At 62.3% G+C, this 20561-nt stretch overlaps 1 protein-coding gene across 1 annotated transcript; it reads right to left on the reverse strand.

The window, feature by feature from the left end:
- Positions 1 to 514: 514 nt before the first annotated feature.
- Positions 515 to 20090, reverse strand: COL6A1 (collagen type VI alpha 1 chain). Its single transcript, XM_028094761.2, has 35 exons — positions 19994 to 20090; positions 19266 to 19395; positions 17686 to 17886; positions 16667 to 16826; positions 16411 to 16539; positions 16283 to 16303; positions 16090 to 16110; positions 15969 to 16013; positions 15108 to 15161; positions 14541 to 14585; positions 14386 to 14412; positions 14139 to 14165; positions 14006 to 14050; positions 13754 to 13807; positions 13489 to 13551; positions 12689 to 12751; positions 12502 to 12555; positions 12372 to 12407; positions 12117 to 12179; positions 11329 to 11391; positions 6451 to 6513; positions 5694 to 5756; positions 5292 to 5342; positions 5097 to 5132; positions 4498 to 4560; positions 4295 to 4360; positions 3723 to 3758; positions 3431 to 3467; positions 3103 to 3111; positions 2779 to 2912; positions 2477 to 2586; positions 2160 to 2343; positions 1902 to 2082; positions 1258 to 1287; positions 515 to 1137 (listed from the first exon to the last, which is right to left on the reverse strand). Exons 1-35 carry the CDS (start codon positions 20088 to 20090, stop codon positions 515 to 517), a joined length of 3084 nt encoding a protein of 1027 aa, XP_027950562.1.
- Between the last annotated feature and the right edge of the window lie 471 nt (positions 20091 to 20561).

A 20561-nucleotide genomic window follows, 5' to 3' on the forward strand; every position in this document is an offset into this window, starting at 1 on the left:
AAGGAGGTGGGAACCAAGGTCTGAGCCCTGAGCAGGGAGGACCTTGTGAGGAGGAGCCTCCTCATTAGGGGTGATGCTTGAGAAACCCCCTCCCCCCTGGCTTTCCAAACATGAAGAGTCCACCATCTCATGAGACTTCACTAGCAGACTTTGAGAACGTACATGAAATGCTCACTAAAGAATCGGGCAGGAATCGTGAGAAAGATTAGGCTGGGAGGGAGGTGCGGGGTGGGAGGTCAGTGCTCAGGCGACCCCCCAGGAAAGGCAGGGAGGTTTTGGGGATTCAGAGCCTGCAGCAGTTTGGGGGATGTTAGCACGGAGGGGAGGGGACGGGCTGGCTGGCGGAGTCACGGGGCCAGAGGGGTAGGTAAAACACATGAGGCTTTTCAAGCCTTTCCTTTACAAAAATGTAGCTCGTCAGGTCGGTCAGGAACATTCACGTCACATTTTACTCCCTGTTTTAGCAGTGGGAGAGGGGCCACCGAGCGCTGGGCCACCGAGCGCTAGCCCAGCGCTAGCCCAGCGCCACCTTTCTGGACACGGTCTGGTAGAAGACGCCGTGCAGCAGGGCCTGGTAGCTGGGCACACGGAACAGGTGGCGCTCGCCAAAGGCCACGTCGTACTCGGCCGTCTTGCCCGTGACCAGGACTTGGATGTGGGGCTCGTTCACCTGGCGGCCCACCACCACCACGAAGATCTCGATGTCCGCCCGCTGGGCCTCCTGCACTGCCTTCTCGATGGCTGCCGCCGTGGCCCCCTGCGAGTTGCCGTCGGAGAAGAGCAGCAGCTTCTTCTTGGCTTCACGGGGCGAGGCCTCACGGTAGAAGCGTGTCACGTAGCTGAGGGCATCGTTGACGTCAGTGGCGTCGTTGAAGAAGTCCATGCCGTCCACGGTGCTGGCCAGCACGGTGTAGTTCTGCAGGAACTGCAGGGACCCACGCCCCGGCCGCTGCTGCCCAGGACCACTGTACTGCACCACCGCCACGCGCACCTCGTGGGATGGGCTCGTCCTGCCCGCCGTCAGGAAGCGCTCGGCCAGCCGCTTGGCAAAGCGCTTGGTGGTGTCGAAGTTGTGGCTGCCCACGCTGGCCGAGCCATCCAGCAGGATGGTGATGTCGGCCGGGGAGGAGAATGTGACTGTGGGACGGGGGTGGGGGGTTAGGGCGTGGCCGGCTGCCCGGCCTCCCGTCACCTCCGACCTCCTCCAGCCTCCGGGAGCCCCCAGCAGCGCCCTCCCCGCATGCCCCAGGTACTCACTTGGGCAGGTGTAATCTGGACATTTCTTGTCTGTAAACGAGGAAAACACAGCATGAAGTCAATGACCTCACGGACCACTCTTCCATCTGTAACCCCCTAGCAAGATGGCACCAGAGCCCCCACGTGGCAGGCACACGGTGTGGCACACCCCGTGCCACACTGTCTGCGGGCCACGCTAACCACGTGCTGGCCACGTGGGCAAATCGGACCCCAGCAGCTCTCTCTGCCTGCACTGTGGGTGTGGGCCCCGCTCTATGGCCGGAAGGAGCCCAGAAGGACATGTTCTGAGCTGGGGGCCGGGGAGTGGTCTCGGCTCCAACGCCACCCACGACAGGAGCGTGTGGATGGACCACAGTGAGTGTGAGCGATCCCAGGACAAAGTAGGCAAAGCACAGGGCAGCCCACACTCCGGGGAGTGCCTGCACAGACGCTGGGCCACGTGGGAGCTGGGCCACGTGGGAGCTGGGCCACGGGCCCCTCCAGCAAAAGTGTGGGGCCGCTTGTGGGGAGGTGCTCATGCTGTTGGCTGGGGGTGTCTGGCTCCTGCAGCAGGAGGTCACGGGGAGCAAGAGGAGAGCACGTCTCAGCTGCCCCGACACCGCCTCCCAGCACAGCTGCGTGGAGGGCCCCCACCCCGAGCCCACCTATACAGATCTGGGTGGTGACGTTCTTCAGGAAATTGTCCTCCAGCAGCTCTGCATAGTTCTCCTTGACCAGCGAGATGCCTGGCCGGCCCTGAGGTGCCAGGCCTTGGCAGGAGATGACGTTGAGCTGGTCGGAGCCGGCGACATAGCCAAACATGTCCTTGATGCCCACAGAGACCACCTGTAAGGGAGGGACGGTGTTGGCATGGCCCCAGTGGGGAAGGTACGGTAGCGCATGGGGCATGCAGGTGGCCCCACCTGGATGTCTGGGCCACAGAGCACGCTGAGCGGGGTGGTGTCCCTTTGGGTGTCCGAGCGGCCGTCCGTTATGACGAGCGCAATCCTGTTGTTCTGGGTGGGCGGCAGCAGCTGGTTCCGGGTGTACTGCAGAGCCTCTCCCGTGAACGTGCCGCCCGCCATCCACCGCAGCTTCTTGATGGCTCTGTGGGGCAGGGTACTCACGGTCAGTGCCAGGGCGGGGCTCTGGGTCAGGGCCAGCTGCATGGGGTCAGGGTCAAGGGCCAGGGACCCTCGGGGACCACAGGTATGCGGGTGGCTGGGCACACAGCACTCACTCCTTGAGCTCCTGGACGGTCCTGATGCTGGGGTCCCTCAGGTCCACGTGCTCCTGCATCTGGTTGTGGCTGTACTGGACCACACCCGCGTGGGACTGCCCAGGCTCAAACTGCACGGCACATGCCCCGGTCAGGACGGGACGCGGAGCTCCCAGCAGCCACCCCTCTACCCACCATCTGCCCCCCATGGCTATTACGCTCCGGTGGGTGGAGGAACACCACCTCCAGGGCCCAGCCGCTCTCCAGCCTGGGGCCTGCACAGAGCCCTGCTCCCCGGGACACAGCAGGCAGGGCTGCCTCACCTTGACCAGCTCGTCTCTGCTCAGCCGGTCCAGGACCCTGATGACGAAGTCCTTGGCGATCTCGAAGTTCTGCAGGCCAATGCTCTCCGAGCTGTCCAGCACAAAGAGGATGTCGATGGGTCCGCACTTGCACTCTGCGGGCAAGGACAGCGTCAGCCCTGGGGGCCTCTCTGGGCCCCACTCGGCAGAGCCACCCCCGCCTGACCCAGGACCCTGGGGCTTCTAGCCCCCGTCCGGGCAGGGTCCTGGGGAGGACAGGGCGGGCCAGTGGGGCATAACCCCAGCACCCATAGGGAACACCCGCCAACCGTGCTAAGGACTCACCACAGCAAGCTGCAGAAAGAGGAGAAAGAAGGTGTTACATTCCGTTTCGCACTAGAAATCATAAACCCGCCCGCCTGCGCTGCCCTCAGCCAGGCGGGCTGCTTTGCCCAGTGCCCCGGCCACCCAGCCGGCCAGTGGGGGTGACAGTGGCCTGGCCCGCATCCCCCGGGGGGGGTTCCTCGGGAGTGGGGCACACTCCTGCCCCCCTGTTTGCCCCCCACTCCACAGTTTAAAAGATCTCTCTGTGAGCGCCAAAGGTAGGCGCTGGGGCCGGCGGGACCTAATTCTTTCCAACTAAGACCCTTTTTCAAAGAAGAGAGACACTCACAGCACATTTTCATGATGATGTCCAAGATCTCACATTCCTGCAGGGGCAAGAGACCACGCACAGGGGCTGAACTGGCGCCCCGGGTCGCCTTGCCCCAGGACCACAAGTGGGATTCCCTTTCCAGGGTGTCAGGCACCGGGTGCAGGGGCACCTGACGTGGTCACTGATACGTGGACCCCCCGCGTCCCTCCACGACGATCACATGCTCCCCTGTTGCTGCCGTGGCGCCCCACCCCATGGGCCCTGTGGCTGAGTGGTCAGCCCCCGAGGACGCTCACAGACACCCACTTACATCTGGCCCCGGCAGCCCCGTGTGTCCTGGGGGTCCCTGTCAGAGGAAGGAGCAGAGGAAGGTGGTAAGTGTGCATCGCTTCCTGAACTGCGGTCTGATGGGAGCCCTGAGCGAGCCTACCCCTAGCCCTCCTGGCCCTCGGGCTGACCCCACCTCCCAGAAGGAGCCCCCGGACCCCTGCACACCAAGGGCTGCTGCAGAGCCCCTGAAGGCCTCCTGCTCTGTGACGGCCGGTGCAGCGGGTGGGCTGGGCATGGCCCGCGTGCGGCTCACCGGCACCCACCAGGGGTGCAGAGCTCATTCCAATCTGATTGTGCCGTCGGGGTGGATGCGCCCCCCCCAGGTACCCACCCTGGGCTCTGCTGTGCTCTCCTCACATCTCGCCTGGTGACCAGCGGCTGCCCCTTCTCTGAAGCCCCCGCGACCCTCGAAATGGCCCGTTCCCTCCCTCCTGTCAAAGGGCCAGCCTTCTTGAAGCCTTGCCCAGAGCCCCGCACCCCAGGTTCCTGCCCCGACCCCCCTGCAGCCTCAGAGTTCCAGGGTGCCCTACCCTGGCTGGCCATGTCACTCACCTGGGGGCCTTCAGGGCCCCGGTAGCCCTTTGCTCCTTTGACGCCTGAAGGTGAGATGTCCTTGTTCTGGAAGGGAACGGCACCGCGTCACCGCACACAGCCACCGCGGCCACACCATCCGCGGCCGTCCGTCCACGGCCCCGTGTGTGGTGCCCCACACCCGCCCGCAGAGCCTCAGCAGCCCGGGCGGGCTCTGCACTCACGTCCTCTCCAGGGTCTCCGGCTTCTCCCTCATCCCCCTTGAGGCCTGGGTAGCCTTTAGTGCCCTGCAGGGGACAGGGGAGCACGCGGTCAGCGGGGCAGCGAGTCTTGGGGAGCAGGTATGTGTGTGTGGCTGGGAGCCTGGCCCAGGGCTGGAGTGGATTCCACCCTGCGGTGGGCGGTGGCCAGAGACACATGTCCACTCAGGCGAGGCCGGTGGGCAGGGCGGCTGTCAACCAGCACCAGCCTCCAGCGGTCCCTCTCCTCCACCGGATTTCTATTTTAAATCGGCTCTATTAACTGTAAGTCAAAGTACCACGTTTCCTTTGTAAGAAGCAGAAGTTTTAAAAGGAAAAGTAAAGGAGACACGGTGTCCCGCCTGGGGGGACACTGAGGCCAAGCGCCAGCCAGAGGACCCCCCAAGGTTTGGGGGGTGTCAGTGCACGCCTGGGCCAGGCAGGGGCACCCACAGACTGAGACACATGTGGGCGGGGCCTTGGCGCCAAGCCCGGGCCGAGGATGCATGTGTGAATGTGTGCATGTGTGTTGCACACGTGTGCATGTGAACGTGCCAGCACCCCGATGGTGGGCGTGTACTCACGTTTATCCCAGGGGGGCCCCTGCTGCCCGGGTAGCCCTGCAGGGAAGGACAGGGCAGTCACACCAGGCTCTGGCTTGGCCGGGGCGGGGGCACCAGGTGGATAATCCCGGCCGTCCCTTCCTGGGTCAGCCCGTGGTCCCGGGCCCGCCCCGCTGGTGCAAAGGGGGTGATGGGGCAGGGCTCTGGGGGACTCACAGGGAAGCCGGGGAAGCCCTCGGTGCCGTTTCCGGGTGGGCCGTCCTCCCCCTACGGACAGGAGAGAGACCATGTCTGTCACTGGGAATCGCCCGGGCCCAGGGTGGTGCCCGAGGGGCTTCACCAGCCCGGGAGGCGTCCCCGGCGCAGGTTTGCCCTGCGTGTCCCCAGACTTTGCAACAGGAGGGGCAGTGCCCACGCTGACCACAAGGACCACAGTGGTTGAGAGAGGACCGTCGCCTGTGGAGAGCGCAGCTCTCCGGACACGGCAACTAGGACCCTCAGACCCCACGTGGGAACTCCTCCCGGCAGAGGCCCGGCGCCCGGGCCCACAGCTTCCCCGGCCCCAGCAGTCGGGCGTCAGCCCCACCCAGGCCCTGAGCCCTTGGGACCGCCACTCACCCTCTCACCCATCAGCCCGGGGTCTCCAGGGGGTCCTGCGGGTCCTGGAGCTCCTCTGGAACCCTGAGGAGGGGAAAAGCAGGTGAGCAACGCAGGCTCAGAGGCACCACATGTCTCTGAGGAAGACGAAGGGTGAGTTAAATACAACAACATGTTTCTGCTCGTAAGCACAGCAATGATTAAGAGAAGGGTTTTTAAATCCATCGTCCTGGGGCTGCCCACGGGGCTAACAGACCTCCTACCCAGTAACCCACCCAGGGAGCACCCCCAGAACACGACCGGGAAGGGGAGCCACGGGCTTGCGGACAGTCACCTCAGGGGCTGGGGGCTCCGGACAGGCCAGAGGCCCAACCCTAGAGCCTGAGAAGCAGAGAGACACAGCCCGGGTGGGGCCGCCGAAGCACGTGTCAGTCGTGTGCAAAATCATTAAGGGTTTTAGAAAACATTCATAATGATAAAATTAAAAAAAAAAAAAACACCTTTGTGAAGCCCAATTTATAAGGCATAATATGCAAATAAGAAAAATAAATTGAAAAGAAATAAGCTAAAATGTTCCTATTATTTATTTCTGGGTGGTCATATTTTAGATTTCAATTTTTTTTCCTTGCATTTTCCAAATTTCCTGAAAGACACAGATACCACGAATCACACTAAAACATCTGTGTGCGTCCCCAGACCGGGGTGTGGGGGGGCGCTCCCGAGTCCTTTGGGCCCTCCCGGGGCTGGGGCGTGCGGGCAGGGCGGGCGAGGCACTCACCTCAGGCCCCGGGGGCCCCTCGTCACCTCGGTAACCTTTAGGTCCAGCGGGGCCAGCCTCGCCCTGCAGAGATGGACATGCAGGTTGTACCCCCTCTCGGTCCCACAGCAGGCCCCGCCTCAGATCCGCACGGGCCGGTCTGCTTGGTCCACACTCTTCCCTGGAGATCAGCTGCCTGCCTTTCTGGGTCCAGAGCCTCAGTGCCCCGAGCACTTAGGGACATCCCCGGCCAGGCCGAAGAAGGGCTGAGCGTACGCCATGCGTGGAGCCGCCCGGCCACTCTGGACCCCGCCAGCCGCTGCCCTACTGGACTCAGAGGCCTGTCCGCCTGCCCCGTCAACCCCCCACAGAGGCACACAACTCCCGGTTATCCGGCCTGTGTCCCATCAACCAGCAGTCAGCCAGAGGCTGCCACCGACTTGCTCTCCTGCGGCGACCACAGGAGGGCCCAGCTCCGGCCAGGGCTCCGGCACCGCGCCTCAGGCCCTGACATCACACACAACCTGGGACTTCGCTCGCCAGCCGCGGGGACCAGCAGCCCCTGACTCAGGTCCCCAGGGGGTGCCTCCGGGGACATGACAATGGGGGCCAAGAAGGACGATGGGAAACAGGCCCTCTGTGCCCTTGGCCAGGCCAGGGGAGGTGCGTCCCAGGCCCCATGAGACAGGAACGTGGCAGCCGCCACCTGCGGGACAGTTTCTGCAGCTGCCTCAGCAGCGGGCTCACGGGGTGGGTGCCTCCTGGGACGCAGCCCGAGGGCCCTGCGGCTCCTGGCAGGCAGTGCTGGCATCCGCACCGGGAGGTGGTGGTGCCCACCACAGGGACCAGACGAGGTAAGAGGCGAGCCCGGACAGTGACCCTTCCTCCAGGTTCTGGATTGCTTCGCTGCTGCTTCTCGGGATTTGGGAGAACACATTTCCCAGAAACTTCCACCTAGACACCCTGGTGCAGAAGCCCACTGCACTGACGGTCTGCAGCTGACCTTCCTCCCCGCCCCCCACGCAGGGTTCAGGCGAACGAGCGGCCCAGGAGCCACAGGTCACATGCAGACCCTCCCCAGCTGGACCACGGGCTGGAGGGACACAAGGCCTCCTCCCCAGCAAGGCCAGGGGTCCCTCACCGCAGCCCCCAGTCTTTGGTAGTGTCCAGTTTTTACACTGACAGTGGCCCTGAAAATTGGACACTCAAGAGTAAACCCCAGTGACGGCTCTCCCTTGTAGTGCTTTAGGCTGTTCGTGTCTTGAACAACTTCCTGAATTGTGCTGCAGGGCAAGGACCAGGTCATCGGGCAGCTGGGTGGTCGCCAGCTTGTCCTGACAGCCGACCACTGCTGGGGAGCAGGCACGCGGCGAAGGCAGGGGAGCCTGGGGATGTGGCAGCGGCAGGAGCAGCCCCTCCGGGACACCTCCTGTGAAGCCCACGACAGCTGCTGTCAATGGGAACAGGGGCAGGAGAAGGACAGAAGGCACAGGGATTCTGGAAAGACCCAGAGAAGAGACGCTAAAGCCTGACGCTCGCGTCCTGTCACCAGGAAAGGTCGCTCCTGCCATAGGTGGTGTTGTGAGCACAGGCTCGCTCGTCACAGAAAAGGCCAAGCCAGGTCAAGCCCACCTCACTTCTAGCCCTAGTAGATCCTCCAAATGAATCAAACAGGAAGCAAAAAATACAACGAAAGAGGGGAATGTACTTGAAATCTTGAAAATGAGCAGGACATCCTAAACAAGTCACCAGGACAGTCACAGGCAGATGGCAAACTTGGAAAAACGTCTGCACCGTGGATAAGGGCCTCCTGCACATCAACAGGGAAACGCAGACTCGACGGAAAATGAATTGAAGGAACAGCCAGAAAGAGGGACATGGCCTGGAAACCTGAGAGACCACGCTCAGCCTTTCCCGTAAATACTTGTACGAACCACGAGAGCGCACGACTTTCTCCTGAAGAGCAAAAATACACAGATGGAGTTTGATGATCTCGCATGTTGGCAAAGGTGTGAATACAGTGGCTGTTTCAGGCTCTTGGGGGAATGTAAGGTGGGGCTAGATAAAGTAGAGTTATCTGGCAAATAACCCACATTCACACACTTGCTCACACATACCCTCTCACACACGCACACACTCACACACTCACATATCATTTGGCCAAGAAATTATGCCCTTAAGAATTTATGTTTTGGAAGCAGGAAAGAATGTCCAATGGAAAAAAGACGGTCTCTTCAACAAATGGTGTTGGGAAAATTGGACAGCCACATGCAGAAGAATGAAACTGGACCATTTTCTTACACCACACACAAAAATAGACTCAAAATGGTTGAAAGACCTAAATGTGAGACAGGAGTCCATCAAAATCCTAAAGGAGAACACAGACAGCAATCTCTTCAACCTCAGCCACAGCGACTTCTTCCTAGAAACATTGCCAAAGGCAAGGGAAGCAAGGGTAAAAATGAACTATTGGGACTTCATCAAGATAAAATCTTCTGCACAGCAAAAGAAACAGTCCACAAAACCAAAAGACAACCGACAGAATGGGAGAAGATATTTGCAAATGACATATCAGATAAACGGCTAGTATCTAAAATCTATAAAGAACTTATCAAACTCAACACCCAAAGAACAAGTAATCCAATCAAGAAATGGGCAGAAGACATGAACAGACAAAGCCATCCAAATGGCCAACAGACACATGAAAAAGTGCTCCACATCGCTCGGCATCAGGGAAATCCAAATCAAAACCTCAATGAGATACCACCTCACACCCGTCAGAATGGCTAAAATTAACAAGTCAGGAAACGACAGATGTTGGCGGGGATGTGGAGAAAGGGGAACCCTCCTACACTGTTGGTGGGAATGCAAGCTGGTGCAGCCACTCTGGAAAACAGTATGGAGGTTCCTCAAACAGTTGAAAATAGAGCTACTGTACGACCCAGCAATTGCACTACTGGGTATTTACCCCAAAGATACAAATGTAGGGATCTGAAGGGGTACGTGCACCCCAATGTTTATAGCAGCAATGTCCACAATAGCCAAACTGTGGAAAGAGCCAAGATGTCCATCGACAGATGAATGGATAAAGAAGAGGTGGTATATATACACAGTGGAATATTATGCAGCCATCAAAAGGAATGAGATCTTGCCATTTGCAATGACATGGATGGAACTGGAGGGTGTTATGCTTAGTGAAATAAGTCAATCAGAGAAAGACATGTATCATATGACCTCACTGATATGAGGAATTCTTAATCTCAGGAACAAACTGAGGGTTGCTGGAGAGTGGTGGGGGGTGGGAGGGATGGGGTGGCTGCGTGATGGACATTGGGGAGGGTACGTGCTACGGTGAGCGCTGTGAATTGTGTTAAGACTGATGAATCACAGACCTGTACTCTTGAAACAAACAATACATTATATGTTAATAAAAAAATAAAAAAAAAGAACTTATGTTTTGGATGTAGCCTTGGATGTATCTCAAGATGGATGGATGGAGAGATGGATGGAAGGATGGACAGATGTATGGACAAATGGAGAGACAAATGAGCTGACAGACAGCAGGCAGTGATATTTATCACAGTATTTTTCTGTAAGCAAAATCCCGGATGCTGTCTGCACACATGTGGACGGGGGACTAGACAGGGGCATTCAGCAAGCTTACAAGTGGGGCCCGTGGGTGCTGACCTGGACGGTCCCCAGCTGAAGAGCATTGCAGTACAATGCTGTTTGTGTAAACAACATGCATACCCCCACACCCTCTCACACACCATGCTTTTTCTGGAAGGACTCTAGAAGAAACTAAACTTTAGAAGAAAGTAAAATCGATCGTTGTGGGTGGAGATGCAGGGATGGAGGATTCTGCTTTTCCATGTAAGCCTTGCTCCTGCTAGAGTCACTGATTGAACCACTTCTCCAAAACAGGTGAGGCGGCCTATTTACAAGGGTCTTTTGTCTACAAGCCACAGAACTTCTATACCTATTTTATTTGAGAGATATTATCTGCCTTTACTGCCAGGAAAGGGGAGAACCAGACACTCCAAAGTCTTGGGCTCTGGGCCCGCGGCTACAGGGCCCACAGGCCTGGGAATGGCTGGCTCCCAGCAAGCCCAGCTTGCAATTATGTGGGAGGAAAGTCTCCCACCAAGCTGCTCGCATAGTGGGTCCACGCCCGCTGCCCCCCAACACGGGAACGGACCCAGGAGCATTTTTAATATTCCGTCAGGAGACTTGGCAGCCCTATTGTGGCTGCTTCTTCCTTGTGTTTTAAAATTCCTTTTTTGTTAAAATCCCAATTCCAAATTTCTCTCCACAAGAAAAGCCACCAAAAGACTTGAAGCCACAAGCCACGCCCCACCAGAGCCTGAGGCCTGGGCCCTCTGAGGGCGGCCCCCACACGGGGCTGCTGTCCCATTGGGAGCTCTCCGCCCACTGCGGGGAGGCCCCATCCCAGCTCACGGCCATTCCTCCCGTCTGCCCAGACCCCTCCCTGCAGGCCAGGCAGCCACCTCATCTCCAGCAGGAGGAATTTGGGGATGCCCAGTGAGTTACCCCCATCACAGAGCAGCAGACGAGCTGACGGGGTCTGGGCCAACCGAGGGGTCGCCCGAGGGGGTGTAGGGAGGACGTGCCCCACATGGCCCCTTCCTGTGCTCTCTTGGGGGGTGGTCACCCCAGGCCCACGGCCTGGGCGGCAGGAGAGCTCGAGCTCCTCCCTGTGGGGTTTCAGGGCTCAGGCCCCCGGAACAGCGTGGCCTCCAGGCAACGAGACAGGAAGACAGACTCCTCCGTGCAGGAAGTCCCCCAGTCAGAAGTGAGCCCCCCGCTTAAGTTCAGGAGCGGCTGTCAGCTCTCCTGCTGGCGTGAGGATGCGGCCCGCCACATCCCCAGGCTTCCTACCGGGTCTCCGGGGACACCGATGGGGCCTTCTCGTCCCTGGTCACCTTGGGGTCCAGCTTCGCCCTGGGGAGGGATGAGCCAGTGAGTGTGGAGGCCAGGAGAGGTCAAGCTGCCCGGGCGGCACCGGGGGCTGGGGTGCCCCAGCTCTCCGGGCCAGGAAGCGCCACTACCCACCGCAGGCCTCTGGTTTCATCCTTCCTCCCAGATATTTAGCGTGCTGGGGCCGCGTGCACGGCCGTCTGGAGACTCGCGGTCTCAGGAGGACACAGTGAGGAGACCAGTGCTCCTCCTGAGGCCGGGGGCAGCCCCTTACGTTTGCTCCTTCTGCAGCCAGCTCCCTGACTGGCCCCAGGCCCAGGGCTGCTGGGGGGCTCCCTGGGGTGCAGCCTGGCCTTCGGTCCCATTTCCCGATCTCAGCAGGGTAGCTTGGGAGGCACAGACCATGCTATCCCTGCCATCCTGCCCCAACCCCGGTGCTGGGGTTCATGGGGCTCGGGGGACGATGAAGAGCAGGGATGGGGCAGAGAGCAAATCTGTCTTCCAGTGACCTTGGCCTCAGGCTGAGCCCGCTCTCCCCATCGGGACAGCTGGACACAGGAACAACCACACTTCCTGAACCAGGGAGACCCTTTGGGAAAACAGCAGGTGAGGGTGGGTCGCCTGAAATCTGGGGGCCAAAGGGACATGGTGGTGTGTGTCCCGTGAGGCACATGGCCTGACCCCGCCTGACCTCGGGCTCTGTCCCCCTCCTGGGGCGGGGGGTCTCAGCTCGATGGACGGTGACTCACCGGGTCCCCCCGTGGGCCCCGCACACCTGGGGTCCCCCGCGGTCCTCTTTCCCCAGGGCCGCCCTGTGTGGAGAGAAGCAGAGGCAGGTGAGGCTGCAGCTCGGACGCAAGATCGAGGAGGGGGCTGGAGGCCCGGGCACGGGCTGACCTCCCCCAGCAGGACACCCCACCCTTTCAGAGACTGGGGTCACGCCGAGCTCAGACAGGAGCTTCATGGCGAGGCCCAGGGCCCAGACGTCCCTGCACCCCACTCACCCTCTCGCCGGGGGCACCGTCCGGTCCCGGGTTTCCCTGGCATTAAGAGGAACACACATCAGTCAGTTTGGGATGGAAACCCTGCTTCAGGCGGGGAGCTGGGAGCGGGAGATGGAACGTGGGTGCTCACCTCGTCACCGGCTTCTCCCTTCTCTCCTGGGGGACCAGGCAAGCCCGGCTCGCCCTGGGGGGACAAGTGTGGAACCGTCCGTCTCTGACCCCGCCCTGGGGCCCAGGGCTGCGCTGGCCCTGCTCCGGCGGCCCGCCCCAGGGCCCGCGCCCCACCCGCCTGCCTCGGGGGCTCCGTGAGTGCTCACCTCGTCTCCGGAGGGGCCCGTGTTCCCTGGCCTCCCGGGTTCGCCGTCAGCTCCAGGGGCACCCTGGAAAGATCCGAAAGGTCAGCCTGTGGGGACCCTGCCCCGGGCCTCCTCACCCAGACTCCAGGCCGCTCTCCCTCACCAACCACAAGAGCCTTGGACGCTGAGGACCCTCACCCACATCTCTACAGGAATCCCGCCCGAGGCCACCTCTCCGCGGCGCCTGCTGGGGTCAAGCCCTGAGCCGGAGCGTCTTGGAAAGTCAGGTTGAGGCCCCACAGCCATTGGCCAGATGCTGAGAGCCGGCCCAGAAGTCGGCGTGGTGCGGACACCCTCGGAGCCGGCAACCTTCCCTGCCCATCTCTCCTAGCACTTCCTGTCGCTGAAAACGCCAGCATATTACCAGCAACAGAACGCCGTGCTCTAAGTTAGGCTCAGAACCTTGCCTCCTCATTCTTTACTTCTCTGCCTGCTTGCAACAATCAGCATCCTGTTTATTCTTAAATCGTGACTTCTGCATGAGCAGACGGATTCCAGGCTGCGCGGACGGGTGGGCCATCTGGTCCGCTGCAGGCGGGCAGCGTTCGGGGCTCAGGGCACGTCTGAGGCTCCGTGACACCGGGTGGCAGAGGCGCCTGCCCTTGGTTGTGACGTTTTCCGCCCTCTCCACCCCAGCCCCCTGCCTGCCTCCGTGGAGGCCCGGGCCTTGGACAGTGGGTGGAGAATCTGCCTCCAGGAAGGATTTCTGAGTCACGCTGGGTTGGCTGGGGAGGCGGGGAGGCCCGGCCCGTGTCACTCACCTTCTCTCCTTTCTGTCCGAAGGCACCTGCGTCGCCTTTGGGTCCCGGGGGTCCTTGAGTGCCCTGGTGAGAAATTGGAGGGGGTCAGTCCTTGGTCTTCAACAAGCAGCAACCGGGCTGGGCACAAATACACTGGACACTGGAAGAGTAGGTCTGCACGTGGTATGGCCCACTGGTGACGCCTTTGAGCATCAGGAGAAGGGTGGGGTCCCCTTTTGCCCCTGAGAACTTGGTCTTAAAATGTCAGTGACAGAACACAACTTACGTCGAATCCAGGAGAGCCCTTGCAGCCTGGCAGGCCGGGGTACCCCATCTCCCCCTGGAAGGAGAAAGGCAGATCAGCGGTCAAGACCCTCACTCTCGCTCATACACCCCCTCCCAGGAAAGCCCCACCAGGATGATGGTCTGAACTTGGCCAGGAGCCTTGGGGTCCACTGGGGCCTGGGGCTCGGCAAGAAATGTCTCCCGCCTTTCTTGCTACCTCCAGGTCCCCCACCCTCCCGCCCGGCAAACTCACCTTCATGCCATCCACACCATCAATGCCACGCTTGCCCTTCTCGCCCTGCAAGGTGCAAAGACCAAGGAGGGGTTCACAAAGGTCAGATGGTACCCCCTGGGGCAGAAGACAAGTCCCCGCCCCCCACACTCACCTTGTAACCCTTGGCTCCCCTGGAGCCCTGCAGAGACAGGAAGAGAGAGTGAGGGGGCTGGCTCCCCGACATGAGGCAGGTTCCCCGGAAACTGGCCGGGGCGTCTTCCCAGGGAGGCAGAGGGGGGTGGACCCCCCACCCGCTCATGGAGGCTCGGACACGCAGGACACGGGCAGTGTTGTCCTCCCGGGCAGGTGGGGACAGCTCTGCGCCCTGAGGGACATGACCTGAGGCCTGCCTTACTCACCTTCTCCCCTCGGCTCCCTTTTTCTCCCTACAGAGCAGAGGAGAAAGGGGGTGTCACTGATGTCCCAGAGCTCAGTGCCCTGGGACAAGCCCAGACGCGTTTCGGCTGGGCCCCCAGAAGGGCTGGCCGCTCTGAAAGAGGAGGAGGAGACACACCTTCATCCCCTGGTAGCCGATAGGTCCGAGGTCCCCGGGCCTTCCCTGGAACACAGCGGGGGGGGGGCCTGTTAGAGGTCCCTGGGGGCAGAGGCAGCCCCCCCCAGTCTGCCTTGCCCCCCACTCTGCTCAGACCTGGTCAGCCAGAGACACCAGGCTGGCTGACCACTGGCCCGAGTCCCAGAGAGCAGCCCCGATGTGAAGACTCTACCTCCCACTCCTGGGGGGTCTCCTCGGGGGAGCTCCAGGGAGGGGAGGGGAAGGGCGAGGTCAAGGGCCCCCAGGAGGAGAGGGGGTGGTCTGTGGGGAGACAGCCCTGGGCTGACCCTCCACCTGCCCCACTGAGACGGCCTGAGTGGAGGTCTGGGCAGAATGTGCTGGAAGGATGGCTGTGCATGGGTCCTCTGCCCTCACTGCCCTTGGGGCCATATGCTCTGAGGGTCAGACCACATGACCATGGTGCCCAGAAACCAGCCCTCCTTCTAGAAGCTTCCACCGAACCAGCTCCCCTCCCAGCCTCAGGCTTCTCGGCACCCCCACCCCCAAGGTCAGGTGCTCGGCACTCACGGGGTCTCCGGCTTCTCCTTTCTCTCCTGGGAGACCTGGCTTCCCACGTTCTCCCTGGAACACAGAGCAGATCAAGGTTGGGGGACAATTTCTGTTTATTTCTAATAACCTGGTGGAAAGGACCCCTGACTTGCTCCCAAGAAAAGGATTAACAAGATATTCCACGGACCTTCCAAGTCCTCGGGGTGCTCAGGCTCCTTGCCTGTCTCCGTGGCCTGCCCTGGGGTCTGCGAGGTCAGGGGCACCCTCCCCCTCCCACAGCCCACCAGGCCCTGTGCTGCTCCACGCTGGCCGGCCTGGCCCTGGCCCTTTCTCTCGGGCTTCTGCACCCATTCCTGCTGCGTGTGGGGCCCCCAGGCCGGGGAGGGGGCCGGGCTCAGCTCCTGGGGCCCGTGCTCATGCGGCTTCATGGTCATGAAATTTAACATTTTTTGGAGTAGCCAAAAACCTGCACTTTGATGAGCAATCTGCCCAGTTGTACATGTTGCCCACTAAGGTTGACTGTCTCTGTGAGCCACACCTGGCCTTGGGCCCCACATTTGCAGCCCGGGCCCAAGAAGGTGCATCCGGAACGCTGGAGCCTAGGGCCAGACCCACCCCCCAGACTAGCCCTCCCTCGGCCAGGGCACTGGCCGCAGGGTCCCTGTGCCTAGACTCTCTCCGCATGGGTGGGGGCACCTGCTCAGCGAGGGGCCCCTTCCCTCTCCCCACACCTGGTGTGGGTGGGCGCTCTGTGGGGGTTCAGGACAGCTGCCTGGGGTCCCACTACGTCCCTCACACCAGGGGCTTCAGGCCGCAGGGACATCTGTCCAGCACTGTACTGCACACTCTCTCCCTCCAGGGAGGGGTGCGGCCACTCACCTCGTACCCGGGGTCTCCCCGTGGCCCGGGAGGTCCTCTGGCGGGCTGCAAGACAGAGGGAAAGGTCAGCCTGAGCTAGCATCCGGGGTGACCCCAGAGGTGGTCAGGGTCCCCCACTCACCTGGCATTCGAAGGAGCAGCACTGCGGGACGAAGGACAGAGGACACTTTAGAAAATGGGGCTCCGCGGAGGGCCCTGGACACCCACCTGGCTGGTGATGCCCTGGGCAGCTGGGGTGGGCGGGCGAGAAGGGAAGGGGAGGGGAGGGGAGAGAGGGGGAGGGGAGGGAGGGGGAGAGGGGGAGGGGCTCCTACCACTTGCTCCACATTGTTTTTCTGAAAAGTGAAATGGAAAAGAGGAGTTAATTTATATTTGAGCCGCAGGCTTTCCCAGCGCCCCGGACTAGGAGCGGACAAGGAGTGAGGGGGGAGCGGCTGCTCACGATCATGTCGGTGATGGTGTCGATGGTCTGGGTGATGATCTCTTCGGCGTCGCGGTTCTGCCCCCAGTCGGCCGCCGTGAAGTTTCGTCGGTACATGTGGTCCGTGGCGATGATGCTCAGACGTGGCTCCTGGTGAGGACAAGGGACGAGGCCGATGACGCTGGGAGCACGGCCCCTCCCCATCTGCAGCGCATTGCCTGCACCCTGGGGGCCCCCCAGCCCTGCCTGGAGCAAGTGTGGGGACGGGGGCACCCACCAGGTGGTCGGGCGTGATGGCCACCGAGAAGACCTTGACGCCCAGGTGCTTGGCCTCGTTCACGGCGTCCTCCAGGCCCCCACACGGCTCCTTGTAGCCCTCCAGGGGGTGCCCGTCGGTCACCACAATCAGGTACTTGTTTTCCTTCAGGTGGGAGCCCCTGCAAGAGGGGTGGGCAGCAGTGAGGTCCCCTCCGGTGCCCGCTGACCCTGACAGCTCAGGGCACCTCCGGAACAGAGCTGGGACCCCCAAGACTGGAGGTGAGGAGCCGGGGGCTAGAGGCCCTGGAGGGAGACCCGGACCCAAATGCAACCTCAGAGGGCGGCCGGCTGCCACGCTGGGCAGTCTATCTCTGCTCGTCGATGCTGCCTATAAATGGGGCCGTAATAAAGGGTATTAAAACAGAAAATAAAGGTTCGCAGGATCACATTTCTCTAAAACGCTCTCTTGGAAGACGCCCATGTCCCCAGGGGAGAGGCCCAGGTCCCTGCCCGCTGGGAGGCACCCTGACCATGGGATCGGTGACCACAGCTAGTCGGGGGGACGGCTGCAGAGGGACAGCTGGGGCACCGGGAGCTGTGGCCGGGCTGAGCTACAGCGGGGGACGAATCCTCTCCCGGGATGAACCACGGCTGCTGTTGGCTCTTCCCCACGGCCGATCAGGCGACGTGCGTGGAGCCAGCTCGGGGCGGGGGGGTGCTGGCACTCTCCCAGGAAAACCCTTCCCTCTGTCCCAGACCACAGGCACCACCTCTGCAGTGGCTGGGACAGTCCAGGCCCTGTGGGCCCCTCCCCCTTCAGTGGCTGAGGAGACAGGGGCAGCTCAAGGGGAGCAGAGGGACGGAGAGTGACCCTTGGCAGCCATGGGAGCGGCTGGGTGGGGGCCACTGGCGTGGCGCCCGAGCACTAGCACTGGTCCCTGGGCTGACCACAAGAAGCAGCCTCCAAGGGACATGCTCAGGATGCAGGAAGGCACAGGCCTCTAGACGGGGAGCTGCGTGCAGACGGCGGGCACTCACCCCACCAGGAGCTCCTCCAGCCCCTTCTTGATGGCACAGTCCGTGTAGGTGCCCTTGCCGAAGTACTTGACCGCATCCACTCTGGCCTTGAGTGCATCGCGATCGCTTGGCATGGGCCTGAGTGGGCTGATGATCTCCACCTCGTCGCTGTAGTGCAGGGCGCCCGCGTTCCACACCAGGTTGCGGTCACACCGGTAGTACCTGCAGACCACAAGGCGGAGTGAGCAGGGGACCCTTCACCGCGGGCACGTCCAGGGCCCCCCACCCCGCTCCCCGTGTGTGTCCGTCCATGGGCACCAGGGTCACCCATGTCACAGGTGGACACACTGCCCAGCCCCGTCCCACCCCGAGAGGGAGCGGCCATGCCCTGGGGACCACACGTGGCATGGAGGGGTGGGGGCGGTCAGGAGGGCCAGCCCCAGCCAGCGAGTGACCACCACAGCCCCTGATCTCCGGGGTCCTCGGGTGAGGAGCCATGGGCACCTCCAGGGACTGGGGCCACAGGGGAGGGGCAGACCCTGTGTGGACGATGCTGGGACAGGTGACAGGGCAGGGGGAGGCCAGCTCTAAGTCAGTTCTAAGTGGGACACTCTGAGTGGCCATCTTTCCCTGCCCCTGTGCACCTTCGCTAGAGGCTTCCAGGGGCTTACCCTGTGGGGGCCTGGGGGAGATGTGCCCACCAGCCTGTTCAGCAGCCAGTGTGACCGAGGCCCCTACAGTGATGCTAACAGCATCGGTTGCACAGGTGGGGAAACTGAGTCCTAAGAAATTGAGTAACAAGGCCCAAGACACCTGGACGGGGTGGTGGGCCTCAGGAGCCCAGGTATTTTGGCTGAATTCAAGGTTTCAGGTCATATGCCCCTCCCTGAGCAGCCCCCACCCTCTGTCCTTGCAACCCCCTCAAAGTGGGCAGGCAGCTGGGTGCCCTGGTCCCCGAGTCAGCGGGTCAACAGGGACCAGGTTGGAGGAGGGCCAGGCCCTGCCCAGGTGAGTGAGGGAGGAGCCTGGTTCTGACTGTGACCCTCCCCCATGGCCTGGGCCCCCCCATGGGCGTGTCCAATTGCAGCCACACCCACCGCCCTAGGAGACCCCCGCCCCCCAGCTGCAGATGCTTCAGACAGAAGAATGAGTGAGGGAGTGAAGCTGGCTGGCCCTCGGGGCCCTCGGACGAGGACACTAGAGCACCGGGACATTGGTCAGGACACAGGCTCTGACCGTCCCCCCGGGCGGAGGTCAGTGTCGGGGGGGGCCGAGGGGGGCCTACTTCAGGCGCCCGGTGGAACCGCAGAGCCTCCCGCCAACTCCTGAAACCCACTCAGTTGGGAGGCAGGGAGGCACATCTGGGGTCCTGGGAGCCCCCACGGCAGCACTGTCCCCCAGGCTCCCGGTTGACCAGGGGGACGGTGCCGCCCCGCCGGTCCACTCCTCAGACTCGGCCCTTTTCTGGCCCACTGGAGCCACTGCGGACGCAGGAGGGTGACTGCGTGGCCTGGTCCACCCTGGCCTTCTAGATGGGAAGGGGGCTCGGCTCTGCCTGCAGGGCCTCCCCGAGAGGCTCATGGGCGTGCCGGCTCTCCTACCTGTCTCTCAGGTTGTCGATGAAGCTCTTGGTGAAGGCCTTGACCTTGTCCACCAGGGCTCCGTAGGGCTTCAGCCTCAAGGCCACGCTCTCGGAGGTGTCCAGCACAAAGAAGAGGTCCACAGGGCAGTCTGGCCAAGCACCGGGTGGGGGGCCTGAGGCTCACGCCCCGCACCCTCCTGGGCACAGGGAGGCCACCTCCCCCAGGCACGGGCCCGACCCGGCCCCGGCAAGGGGGGCAGAGTGACCGTGAGAGCCCCCCGTGGGTCCTGGGAACCCCGCCTGGCTGGGGGGAGAACCACCTCCCGGAGGACGGGGAGCCCCGCCCTGGCCTGCAGGACCAGGCCGTTCGCTCTGCACTGTCCCTCTATGCATCTAAACTACCAGGGGCACGACCTCCTGGGCAAAGGCGTGAGAGCACAGGGGCCCTGGCTCTTGACTGAGTGTCCGGGGGGGAGTCAGACCGAGGGAACCCCGGGGAGCAAGAACGGTGTTCCCGGGGCACCGAAGGCTGAGGCCGGGATGGTGTCGCCACCCCTCCCAGGCCAGCCTGACACCCCGGGGAGCGGGGAAGCACGAGGGGCCCAGGGCCCAGGCCCTGCTGGGGGCCTCGCCCCGGGGAATTTCACGACCCCGCGGTCTGCCGTCAGCGCCTCTCACGTCGGAGGGAAGGGTGGGGTGAGGTCCCCGGCCGCACAGGCAGAGTAAGGGGAGCCGCGAGTCACTCACCCTGGAAGGCCACGGCCCTGGCGCTGCCCGGGACGTCCTGAGCGGCCGCCCAGCAAGCCTGCAGCAGCAGGGGGAGCAGAGCGAGGGCCACCTTCATGTTACCGCCCCAGTGTCACCATCGAGCGAGGCCTGGGGTCCGGGTGGGCCGGTGATGAGCAGAGGCTGAGAGAGGAGTCGTCTCTGCTCTCCCGCCGGCGAAGGCACAGCCCCGGAGGGCGGGCGGGGGGAGGAGCTGGGGCGGGGGCGGCGCGGAGGGCGGGGGTCTCCGGGCAGTGAGTCACTGCCCCGCCGCGCTCCGCTCTGGGCGGCTCCGACCCGGCACCCCGCCGCGCCCGGGGCTCCATCGCCCGGTTTGGGGGAAATCCGTGGGCTCGCCGCGCGCCGAGTACAGCAAAACCGCCGCGGAGTTCAAGACGCCCGCTGGAGAGCTTGCACCGCACCCCGGGTCCCCCCCCCGAGCCGCGCGGTCCTCTCCTTCTGGTGGAATTAATCAGCCCGTAAGCGCCGGCGGGGGTGGCTTAGATGTTTCAAATCCATTGCGTTGTCAGATTTCCCAGTTATTGCTCTT

Source organism: Eumetopias jubatus, unplaced genomic scaffold (assembly GCF_037043125.1).
Source record: "Eumetopias jubatus isolate StellerSeaLion01/CBP00866 unplaced genomic scaffold, mEumJub1_p1.0 scaffold_1, whole genome shotgun sequence".
Taxonomy (NCBI): Eukaryota; Metazoa; Chordata; class Mammalia; order Carnivora; family Otariidae; genus Eumetopias; species Eumetopias jubatus.

Excerpts from the sequence above, each read along its gene's own strand:
- COL6A1 (XM_028094761.2), bottom strand. The coding sequence starts at position 20,090 with ATGAAGGTGGCCCTCGCTCTGCTCCCCCTGCTGCTGCAGGCTTGCTGG. Across the intron at positions 5,343-5,693 it reads CCGGGCTGATGGGTGAGAGG|GGGGAGGACGGCCCACCCGG; the intron begins GTGAGTGGCGGT and ends TCCTGTCCGTAG. Across the intron at positions 4,561-5,096 it reads GGGGCCCCCCTGGGATAAAC|GGCACTAAAGGCTACCCAGG; the intron begins GTGAGTACACGC and ends TGTCCCCTGCAG.